Consider the following 13207-nt stretch of genomic DNA (forward strand, 5'->3'; position numbering starts at 1 on the left):
GCGGCCCACCTGTGGGCCATGCCGTGAACAAAATTTCTGGGACGGGCACGGGCACGGCCCGTGGCACGGCGGCGGCACGCTGGCCGGCACGCTGGCACGACCCGCCGGCACGACCCGGCACGAAGCCAGGCACGGCACGGCACGGCCCGTGCCTTGAACTAGCCGTTGGAAAATATGGCCGTTTTCCAACAGCTATAAACGGCCATATTTTCCTCCAATTTCCACCCAAATCCCCTATAAATACCTCATATTTTCCTCCAAAATTTTCACAATTCATCAACTCATCTCTTCTCTCTTATTCTCTAATTTTCTTACTCCCAAATTCTCAATTCTCAAATTCCTACAAATCATACAATCTTCCTCTCTTTTGTGAAAAGAAAAAAAAAATTCCTACTCTCTTATAAATTTTACATTTTTACTATTATTAGTCTACTACCAAAAAAAAAAAAAATTGTTATATTTACATTCGGGAAATTAAAATTTCGGGAAATTATAAGTTCGAGAAATTATAAATTTGGGAAAGCATTGAAGCGTCATTGTAAGATCTAACTCAACTTTATTTTAATTTGTTATTGTTGTTGTTATTATTATTATTATTATTATTATTATTATTATTATTATTATTATTATTATTATTATTATTATATACGTGGAACTACTTAATTATATAAAAACTACTTTCTATTTTAATTGTGGGTTATTTGGATTGTTGAAATCTGTCTAAGGCGGGATTTGGGCTCTGGACAACGTCGCTCCTAACCTCTCCTACCTGGGATCTCATTGATCCAAGTAATCTACTATTATTATAATTATTTTTGAAAATTTAATTTATATAAAAACTACTTACTAATTAATTATCATTGATCTCATTGTTGTTAATTGTTACTTTGTTATTGTTAATTGTGTTATTATTATTAATTAATCATGGCATCAAACCAGAACGTTTCCTCCTCCTCTAGAAAAGCCAAGTCAAAACGTAGGGAATCACCAAACCCAAACACTTCAATGTCTATGCCCCCCCTAACATGCCCTTTCCCTCTTCTAACATGCCTTTTCCAAACACTTCCACCCCTTTCTTTCATCCCCAAAACACGGGAGGGCAAGAACAAATGGATGATATGGCTCCTTGGACCCAATTTCAACAAACCCAATTTCAACAATATGAATTTCCTTTTCCTCCTCCTCCTCCTCCTTCCCAAGGTAGCCAAACACAAGCCTCCGGGTCGAGTGAACCATCCGCCCAAAATCCTAACATATTAGAGTGGTGTACCGAAGAGGATTTTGCTCAAACCAAAAGAAAGAGTGAATGTTGGGCACATTATCAATTAAGTAAAGATGGAAAAAAAATGCAAGTGTCGGACTTGTGGTAAAATTTTCTCGGCCGATACCAAGGGAGGGACGGGACACCTTACTAGACATACAAAAAAATGTGGTGGACCATCTAGTGATCCAACCCAACCTAAAATTTCTCAATTCCATCCACAAGGTTTTATTTACAATTACGAGAGAGATAGGGATGAACTTGGGAGAATGATTGTACATGCAGAACAACCTTTTCTTTTTGCCGAAAATGATGCCTTCAACAACTATATTAACCGAGCACTACAACCAAAACACAAAAATATCTCCCGAAAAACCGTTCGATCTGCTGCCATGAAGACTTATCTAGAGTACAAATTGAAATTAGTAAATGAATTAGCTAATCTTCCTAGTAGAGTTTCTTTAACCGCCGATGCATGGGATAGTGGGTACGGACTTCACTATTTATGTGTTACTTGTCATTGGTTAGATAATGAGTGGATGTTACAAAAACGCATCATTCATTTCAAAATGCTTGAATACCCTCATACCGGTCTTAACATTTCACATCATTTAATGGAAGCTATTGATGCATATAGTCTTAGGGATAAAATCATGTCTATGACTTTCGATAATGCAACTTCTATGACATATAGTGCGAATTTGGTCAAATCCCAATTGAACGATGTTATATTAGATGGAGATGCACTTCATGTTAGATGCATTTGTCATGTTCTTAACTTGTGTGTGAAGGATGGAACACAAGCAATTGGTCCATTTTATCACAAAATAAGGAATGCTATTTGCACTATTAATAGCTCTAACATGAGATATCAAGAATGGAAAGGTTTTTGCAGGCAACAACGGATAAAAACCATAAAAATAGCACCGGATTGTCCAACTAGGTGGAACTCCACCTATGAAATGTTGAGTCGGGCAATCGAGTACAAGGTTCATTTAACACTTTTTTATAATATGAAATTTCCACAAAATGCTTTACTTGAAGATGATTGGGCTAATTGTGAAAAATATATGCAGTTTTTACAATTACTATATGGTATGACACATTGTTTTTCTTCTGTATATAATCCTTGTGCTCATTCTTTTCTTAGCAATGCATGTTTACTTGCACAACTTTTTGCGGAACACCGATCAGAACATGTTTATCGTGGATATCTTCCATCCATGGAGGATAAATGGCGTAAATATTACACCGATATTCCTATGATTTATATTTTTGCTTCTATTTTAGATCCTAGACGAAAATATGATGGCACCTTTTTATTAATTGATATTTATCATAGTAACATGAATTTTGAAGATGATGTTGAAACTTTTAAGAATAAGGTGACGGATGAGTTTTTTAATTTATATAATGTTTATGAAAGTAAATATGGAACCGTGTCTCGATTTGCCCTTTCTCAAACATCCAAAAATGTAAGTAAATGGGCCAAAGGTTTATTTGCACAAGCTGCTAACTTGATGTCTAAGTATTCAGGTACAGAATCATCATCATCTAGGAGAACACAAAGCGATGTTTCGGAGTTGCAAATGTACTTAAGTTACGACTTCATGAAAGGCATGGACGATGAAGAGAAGTTTGGCCTCGACATCCTCGATTGGTGGAAATCACAAGCCGTGAAACATCCAATTTTGTCGGCAATGGCTCGTGATATTTTTGCTATCCAAGTCTCTTCCGTTGCTTCCGAAAGAGCTTTTAGTGCGTCGGGAAGAGTTCTAGACGATAGAAGAACAAGACTAAAACCCGAAACACTTGAAATGTGTGTTTGCTTCAAGGATTGGTTGGATGCCGAAACTCGTTCTCAAGATCGTACTTATGCACAAAACGACGACGATGAAGGAACGTCGACTTCTTTTAGTTCTCATACTTCTCAATCCACTCAATTGGCGGATGACCTTGAACCTCTAGGAGACGAAGACGAAGACGACCAATAATAATTACATGATTACATATTTACATTATACACTATTGTATTCTTTTTGTATTATCGAACTTCGTATTCCGTATAATAAATGAAGTTATTTAATATTCATACACTATTGTACGATTTTTAATTATCATTACTTATTTTGTAATTTTGTATTATTGAATTATCGTACATTCGTACCGGCTACCGTCATATAATAAAATAAGTTATTCTTCAATTTTTTGTGTTTTCGGATTATCGCACTAGTATTTTTTTTTATTATATGCATTTTTGTTTTTAATTCGTTTTTTTTAACATTAAAAAAAATAAAATAAAATAAAATTAAGGTAGGCACGGTTTGGCCCGCGGCCCGGCACGGCACGGCCGGCTAGGCACGTGGGCCGTGCCGTGCCGTGGGCTGGGGTGTGCCAATTTCAGGCACGGCCTGGGGTGTGCCAATTTCAGGCACGGCACGGCACGGCCCGCCGCGGAGCCGGCACGGCACGGCCGCCACCCCGGCACGGCCAGGCACGGCCCGCGGCGGCACGGGCACGGCCCGTGCCCATGTTTATGTGCAACCTTTTGATTGGCTTGATATAACATCAACATTATTCCTAAAAGTAGTATTGTGGTATACAATTATTTATAGCTCCTTTTACACTAATTCATTAATCCTTGCACTTGAGGTTTCTCACACCCGAATTAACAATTCATAAAATATATAGTAATTTTTGTTGACTTTTATGTCAACTTAGATATTTGTTTCTCATTCTATATTTGTTTATGTACAAAAGGCAAACCAAAAGAAATGAATGCATAGTTGCGTAAAATCTTATGCACAACCATTATATAGATAACGTATTTTTCTATATAAACCTTCAACCTTCTTACCTCTCAAATTTCCACTTTTCATTTCTTTCCACAACCACCGTAGGCACCGCCACCTCTGAATTGAGGACTTTAACGATTTCACCAAATCCAACCCTCACAATTAGCAATCCGGATTTCTATAAGATGTAAGAAACTTGCCAAATGAGCCAACTTTGTTGATATGTACCCACATGACTACTTCTTACGAAGTACTTGTATTATATTGAAGTACGCACATTATAAAAAATTCTTTATTTGTTTTCTTTTCATTGCAATGTGCAAATTCAAAGCAAAGAAGAAAAATAGACTTAAAAAGAGGATTTAACATAACGAAAATAGAGATAAAAGTATATCACTAACCAAACATAAAAGTGTTGCAATTACTTAACAATAATGTATAAAAATATTACAATTAAAAGAGAACGAAAGAAAATATCTTTAGCGTCGAGTAACACCGTGCATCACACAGCTTAAAAAACTTTCCTATCGCAGCAAGCTTCACAATTATCATTATCTACTCGTACATTCTACGGATTACTATACAATAAAATTTTGGAAAATACAAGTACACAAGATTAATTTGTGGACATAAAATGGGATTCTGTATGATAATGAAAATGGGGCCCCGCCAACCCGACAAGGCATGTGAGGTCCATAGATGTACCATGTACATGCTCAACTTGGTAACCACCTCTCATTATTTTTGAATTTTTTTTATTCCAATCTCTAATTTGAGAACGTGACAATTTAAAATTATTAAATAAAGAAAAGGTTTGTTCTTTCTTCATTAGTTTGACCAATAAAAATAAAAATTGTAGGATATCAACAACTTTACACACGCATTCACCTACTCTTTTGACTCGTGCCGACTTCCCATCTTTTTACTCCCTTTTTAAGTGGTCCTCTAGCTTAATTGTGTGGATTTTTTTAAAATATTTGTTGTATTATTATAAATATTTTAAAATACAACATAATATCTTCTTTTGATATTAGGGTAATAAAGATAATTATTGCAAAAAAAAAAAAAGGTAATAAAGTTAATAATTGGTACTCTATATTTATTGATTAATTTAAGTGTTGATATGTTAATTAACTCTAAAATAAACGTAATTGATGGATAATATGTTGAAAGAATAAGGGCCTATTCTGATTGACTAAATTGAGCTGAACTTAACTTAACTTAACTTATTGGAGCTAAACTGAATATTTTATGAGAGAAGTAAATTAAGAGAAGAATTGAATTGAACTGAACTTATTGGAACTGAGCTAAACTTAACTGAACTGAAAAGAATAGGCCCTAAATTGATTTTTGGATCCCTCACATAATGCTGAATAAGGTATATTTCATTTATAATCTTAATCACTCGATATAAGATTGAAATTTTGTATCAATTCAGAAATATGATAAAATCCTACAAAGTAAAACTCGATTTTAATATTCTCCGAATCATAATGTATTGTGATTTTCTTCTTAATTATATTGATCTAGAAATATTACACTATCATAAACCCTAATATAAATGAAACCATGATACGACTCCTAATATAATCTTAATATAGATGATACCATGTTACTCCTGATAATCTAATATACCCTTAAGCAAATACAAGTATGAGATTTTAATATCAACAAGTGGGAGTTTCCACGCCACTAGACCAAATTATATTTTTTGTTGTATTCTAAATATATATACAAAAATACTTTAGATATTAAAATTACAAAGCAAATATGCACTCACATTAATATACTATGGCCAATGGATCCAAACATGTTTGGTTGCTTTCGTAGTGGGTTTTGATCATTTCTTGCTCCAAGATAATAAACTATCACGTTGGTGGAAACATAATTTATATAATTTAAATTACACCTCTTAGACAAAAAAAAAAGTCCTAGGTAATTAGTGGATAATGTTTTCCTAAATTGTGCGAAATGTCATTATCATAAAAATTAATCATATGAAAAAGAAATGTAGTCTACTACAAATAATTAAACACAAGTATGAAAGAACATGCTAATGTTGTTAGTTGAACAATTTAATCTAAAAGAGTCAATTATTAGATATTGGATCTGGAAATGGCCTATGTTGAGATATATGGATTATGAACCAAAATATCTACGAAACTTTATGTGATTGATGGTGAAATAAATATTATTGGTGTGAATCCATTGCTGGCTTGTTGCATGGTCCAATTGCACAAAATTATTTATCAAGCATTATCAAAAATTAAAACTTATGCGAACTAAGTCTTTTAGGGCCTGTTCTAATTGACTGAACTGAATTGAACTTATTGAAGTTGAACTGAACTGAACAATTGAACTGAATATTTTATGAGAGAGGGAAATTAAGAGCTGAACTGAACTTAACTTAACTTAACTTAATTTAACTTATTGAAACTGAACTGAATTGAATTGATATTTGCCTTAAATATTTTCATTCGGTATCTGAACTTATACTCGTGAACTTAATTCGTTTGAATTTAATTTAATCTCCTAATTTCATGAAATTTGTGTAAGTTCAATTTAATGATTTTCATTATGAAATTCTTTCTACTTTATTTTAGAATAAAGAAAACAAAGGTCCATTTTATCGATGAACCAAATTCAAAAACAATGAATATTGTTTGGCTAAACTAGCTAAACACGAGCCCACACAATAGAGGAGAGTTTAACTAGTGTTTGACCCAATGAAGGATTATTAAGTATTACTCGTACTAAGAGCATATTGTGGCCCATAAAAAATCTTGAAAAGAGGAGGGCTCATTAACAAAATTAATGCAAGATGAAGAGGATTTTAAGTTTTGTTTAAAACAGGTAACCAATAATTTTTGGTGCATTTCTTCATATGATATTTACTTATTTAAATTTATTTTATTTTGTATGAGCTTATTTTATTTGTAAATTGAGCTCGGTAAATTAAGCTTGTACAAGCCCTTTTACCTTATCATAAATTTAATTTTTCTCTTGCATGAACTTTTTTGAACAATCCCCTAAAATAGGTGGTAAGGTGAACCGAACATGTATTAATTTTCCGAATAAGGTTTGTTTGACCTCATTTTGGAAGTTTAGAAATATAATAGAGCGAGCCTTTTAGTTTAACATTTATTTGGCCTTTCAGTTTAACATTTATTTCATAGAATCCATACCACTTTACCAATTAATGTCCATTCTGAATATATATGGAGTACACAATATCTTTGTTAACAATGTTATGTACTTATGTGTAAGGATTTGAAGGATCTTAATTATTGCACAAGTGTGTTTATACGTATGCAGCATATTGGTTACTTACGTGGAAGCCTTGTGTGGAGTTAGAGAATAGAGATGGGTAGGTGATTGGTAATGTTGAAAAATTCACTATCTTATGTGATATATCTATCACAAAGCTGAAATACTCTTACACATCGAGGAGAATGCTGTTTTCAGAAACAACACGGATTATAAGAACATATATTAAGATATAGGAACTATATGTACAACAAATAATATGTATTCCTATATAAAGTTGTTTTTTCTTTACCTAGTAATATTTAGCCTAGTGGTAAGTATTGTATCACACAAGTACACGACCATAATCAATTCTCATTAGGGGCAACTTGGGGGGTGGGGATTCTCTTACCCTCTCCCACCCGGTCCATCCCAAACTCTCAATGAGCCTTGCCCGCTAACTTAGGTTGAGTTACTTATGAGAAGGCGATGTGAAGGTTCACAAATTTTAAATTTAATTATTTAAATCTACATGTGTTTGTATATATGGAAATGTGTTTATGCATGCAAGACGTGTCCATTTTCAAATATAGAGTACTCTGTATCAAATACTTGATAAGAATGAAGTCATGAAGTGCTCTTTTTTTTAAAGTCTTATTGAGGGTTAGGGTTGGAATTGAAGGATTATAAATTGATTTAAGACGTGCTTGGATAAGAGGTAATAAGAAAATTGAAAGCGAGTAGCCGAGTATATATACTTGTATTAGTTGTGTATGTATATATAGGCTAGACTCAGTGGCTTCCTCAAAAAAAAAAAAAAAAAAAAAAAAGGCTAGACTCAGTGGTAGTGGTTTAGGAACTTTCACTTGGGCTAGGTGCAAAAGTTTAAATGAATTTTAGTGGGCTTCAACTTGTTTATATAGTAGCTGGGTGATGGTCCAGAGTAGATAGTGCACTAATACTCCATATAACGCAAGAGTTAATGTATGTTTACTAGTGCTACGTATAGTGTTGTCAATTGATTCAATTTCATTATGGGCGTGTTTGGTTTGATCTAATAAACTGTTTTCATTGTCAAAGTAAATAATAAATGTAATGTAGTATACAAAAATCGTCATACAATGTAGTGTTAAGTACTTAAGTTTTTATTTGTGATGGGAAGTACTTAAGTTATACGTATTGCAATTTAATACGTATTTAAAGATATTGATAGTCTAAAACACAAATGAAACCGCGCAAATAAAAATATACAGACATTTACAGGATGGTGATGTTTCAGCACATTAATAATTGATTAATAGATGGATCACATAAGGATGTACTCGTGTACAGTGTACTACACTAGCTAAGTAGCTATTCAGCATTCATTATTTCCCTATTGTTAGGTGTATGTTTCATACTTTACTTCATGTGAGTTCCAAACATAATCTCCTAGACACATTGATGTTTGAAACACCAATTAAGTAATCATCAAGAGTACTAAACTCAAAGGAAAGTAGACAAAAACATGAAAAATCATGCCTTTGAATTGGTTAATTACTTTTATTATACTTCACTCTTTTCTACACTTTTCAAATAGCATTAATTTTTTCCTCAAGAATACTATTTGAAAAAGTCTCGTCGTTAGCTCTTGATACCATATACTACATTTTAAAAAAAGCTTAGTGTCAGTTTTTTTAACATCCTAATGTTTATAATACATGAAGGAGCACTAAAACTAAATCGAATATGACTAGACCATATACCCCCATCGACTAAGACAAGTATAAGAGAAACAATAGAAAAGAGTTAGAATTCAATTTTTTTGTTTTTTTTTTTTTAAATACACAATAATATTTCTATTTTTATAATTAAAAAAAATAATTCAACTCTAAGTTATTACTAGTATCTAAAAGAAAAAACCTTTCCACAAAAATTAAAATCCATATTATTATTTTTCAGACGAATGTAAAATGTTCATAATAGAAAGTGCAACAGCAGACAACTGAAAAATACGATTATTTTGCTGTGTCAAAGGAGACACACCAACATCTTCAAACCCATCTTCACAAGTTGTTGAAGCTTCCATCACCGAGCTTACTTTCACGTTAGCATCCACGAATCGTTGTGCTCGAAAATCTGTTACCGCCTCACTTAACATAGAGAGTGCATCCGAGTAAAGTTCCAAGCAATCCTTCAACACACCCTTGGATTTTTTACTAACCTTCTTGTCTTGCAAGAGTTGTTTGATCGAACATCGAGTGTCCGTAACGTTGTGTTTGACCAATGTGATGGAGATTAGGCCTAGGCGGGTTGTGTTAGCACAATGGCTAGCGGGGGCAGATTGGAGGGCGTAGACACAAAATTTGTAGTTGATGTTTGGGTCGTTTTTCGACGAATTTTTGCATGTTTGGTTGATTAGATTGCTAGCTTTGGTAGCAATGAAGAGGAGGACAAGGGTGAAGAAGAGAATGTAGGGAGAATTCATGGTTTTCATTACAATGTTTTTGAGTTAGTTGTATGATTATTATTATTATTGTTATGTTTAAGTGTATTAGAAGGGTGTTATTATAAAGGGTGCTATAAGAACTATTGGCCATTTGGCCCTTGTTGGTTTGTTGCTTGTTTTAATTTGATAGCGTAACTAATGCGCCTCTATTGAAGTTAGGAAGCCCACATTATTGAATTGGTTGTACAAGTGTACAATTATGAGGCATGAGTACAAATAAATGTATTAAGAGGATTGATTTGTGATCTAAACAGACAAAATTAATCCGTATCCGATTATCTAAACTTAATTTTAAAATATTTTTGTATCCATAAGAATTTTGATTATGAAACAACTTAAATATTTAAGACTTACCCCAAGAAAAAAGAACTTGATAAATTCATTCAAAATCAAGCATTAAATTAACATTAAGTCATCAACCTAGACCAATAAGAAAGTAACAACAAATGAGTTGCTTGTGTTATTGTTTAAAAGAACTCAGTAAATTGACAAAGAATATTAATTTATTATACAAAAGACTTCACCAAGAAAACAATTTCCTTATTTTTATTTGGTTTGGTTTATGTCTTAATTTAGAGGACTACGCATACAAATTAAAAGCACTAAAGTATATACCATTCTGTTTTATCAACGGTGTAACAACTCTAGGTCATGGAAGTATGGAACCCATCTCCACAATTGGTTGCATTGCCATATAATCTCCGGCCTGTTGCATCTTGAATTCTTGATCATGGAGCTCGGATGAGAGTAGAGTATAAGTTCGAGCAATTTGCTAACCCGACTTTAGTGGTCAAACCCAGTAAGAAACTTCGTATCAAAAAAGTTATATGAGTGACATTATTATGATGAGACCAAGCGAATGTGAAGACTCCTAATTGACAGACGGTACTTAGGGCCTGTTCCAATTTACCGAAAACAACTGAACTAAACTGATTGGGACTGAATTGAACTGAACTGAATAGAGCTGAAATGAATTATTTATGAGATAAGGAAATTAGGAACTAATCTGAACTGATTAGAGCTGAAGTGAACTAAACTAAACTGAGTGTGCTCATTACCCAACCTCATCAAACCTAATCCAAATACCCGAATTGACACCTCTTACCTCTAGTTATCTAGTCATGAGGTGAACCCAAACTTTACTGCGAAACAGCTTGGCTAAAGTCATCCACAATAGTTATAAAATAATGTGCACCCGTCAAAGTAGATGTGCGATAAAGACCCAAATTTCAATGCTGGGCTCAATGTTAAAAGCCCAATGACGGCCCAAGGATTAGCGTAGAAAGTGGATTGCAACACTACTGGTACATTTTTTGACGTGGTATCTAACAGTTTGAGAGATACTCATAGCTTTGAACAAGTCAAATCAAATTTCACGCCTAAAAATCAAAAACAAAGTCCTACAAAAAAAAAAGAAGAAGTCATCATCATACTCATCAATTATCATCAACCTTTAATTTGGATTTACAATTATGGTTTCCCTTCTCCCTCCTCCTCACCTTACCGCCTTTCGAATCGAGTCAAGTCCTAAGAAATAGATCATTAGATCGGTATTAAGAAGGTCAATTTTGATACAAATTTTTGATAGAATTCGTTTTCCAAGTCTAACAAACTACGTACAAGATAACAAGGTAAAAAAATAATTCATACTTGTAGTATCAAAGATAAGATTATTATGTAAATCACTTTCAATTAGCAAGCCCTAATTCTTAAAAATTAAAAATATTGATCGAATTACAGTGAAATTATATATATGTTGCACGCATGAATAAAATACCATAATAATTCTATAATACAAGATAACAACACAATTACACAAACATTACTTGGTTAAATACATAATGTTAAATTAAAATAATTAAATAAATAAATTATACATGTAAAAATAAAAAATTAAAGCATACTCATAATACTAAGTGCTATAGCAGACAATTGAAAAGTATCATTATTTTGCTTAGTCAAAGGAGAAGTAGCACCAACATTTCCAAAGCCATCTTCACAAGTTGTAGAAGCATCCATAACCGAGCTTATTTTCACATTAGCACCATTAAATCTTCCAGCTCTATAATCCCTAGCCGATTCCCTTAACGTAGGGACCGAATTCGAGTAAACTTCCAAGCAATCTTTCAACCCTACTTTCGTAGAATTATCCACCTTGTTACTCTCTAGTAACGTTTGTATCGAAAAAGTTGTACGTGTAACGTTATGTCTAACAAGATTGATGGAGATTAACCCTAGACGGGTAAGGTTTATGTTAGGGTAGAGACTCGAGGGGGCGGTCCGAAAGGCTTTAGTACAAAAGGTGTAGTTTATGTTAGGGTCATTGATTGATGAGTTCATGCATGTTTGGTTTATGAGGTACGTGGACTCGGCCGTGGTTGCGGCCGTGGTGGTGGTGGTGAGGAGGAGGAGGAAAAGAGGGAGGATAGTTGAAGAAATGGAGGAAGGAATAAAAATCATGGTTGTTGTTTTGAGGTAGGGACTTTTGTGTGTGTTGAAGATAGTGATAGAGATGATTTTGTTAGTAGTGGAAGAAAAAAGGGTGAAACTAACTTTTTGTACGTTGGAAATAAAGAGTGTTAGAGTCGTTGAGAAAACAGAAAAAGGAATATCACAGTGTATATATTATACTATTGTTGCAATTAATTGTTCTAGCTTTATTTTAAGCAAAATCATGAAGGTTAGTCTAACAACACTAACGTACACTTAGATTATTAATTGTGTTTTGATTGATTGTTTATGGAATGAGATTATTATAAGAATTAATCCTAATGTTGTTAGACTTTTTTTATTATTAGGGAATGCTCTTATGATATACAAAGTATCTAACAAGGATAGTAGGGAGTATAAAAAACAAAACGAGTCTGAAAATTGACTTTGGCACACTCATTATACGAGCGTAGTTTTCAATAGTTTTCTTTTATTATTCATCAATGAAACATTGTTTGATCATTGTCGTAATCATTATCACAATATCACGCAATAACTTGCTTATATGTGAAGGTGGTCACACTATCAACTAATGGTATGACAAAGAATGAGAGATAGCTCAAGTGATTAAAACTTCTATCCCGATTTTAAGAGATCTTGGGATCGATTCTCACCCGTCCTTATGGCTCTTTAAACACACGCAACAACAACAACAACAACAAAAAACTAATGATGTGACTGACTACGCATAAAAAAATATTAAAATAAAAAGGTTAAGAAATTTAAATAATAATTTATGATTATTATTTTGGTAATATCCAAAACCTACTATAGAATGTCGATTGATCCCTATCCTGAAAACATTTTTCTCAAATCTTTTTGTTTTGGGAGCTTTACTAGCTGGATGACTCTTTTTCCTTGTGGTATTTGGCAGAAGATGCACCTTTTAGAAAATGATGAGCTCACATTTATGGCTTTTGTAAATTT

General features: G+C 33.4%; 1 protein-coding gene and 1 pseudogene across 1 annotated transcript; both read right to left on the reverse strand.

Moving 5' to 3' along the window:
• Positions 1-9232: 9232 nt before the first annotated feature.
• On the reverse strand, positions 9233-9785 carry LOC145610477 (putative invertase inhibitor pseudogene; annotated as a pseudogene).
• A 1745-nt stretch (positions 9786-11530) lies between these two features.
• On the reverse strand, positions 11531-12343 carry LOC145612497 (putative invertase inhibitor). Its single transcript, XM_081667857.1, has one exon. The coding sequence runs from the start codon at positions 12248-12250 to the stop codon at positions 11684-11686; it is 567 nt and encodes a 188-aa protein (XP_081523983.1). The 5' UTR covers positions 12251-12343; the 3' UTR covers positions 11531-11683.
• Positions 12344-13207: the final 864 nt, after the last annotated feature.

The sequence above is a fragment of the Chenopodium album genome, chromosome 24 (assembly GCF_948465745.1).
Source record: "Chenopodium album chromosome 24, dcCheAlbu1.1, whole genome shotgun sequence".
Classification (NCBI taxonomy): Eukaryota; Viridiplantae; Streptophyta; class Magnoliopsida; order Caryophyllales; family Amaranthaceae; genus Chenopodium; species Chenopodium album.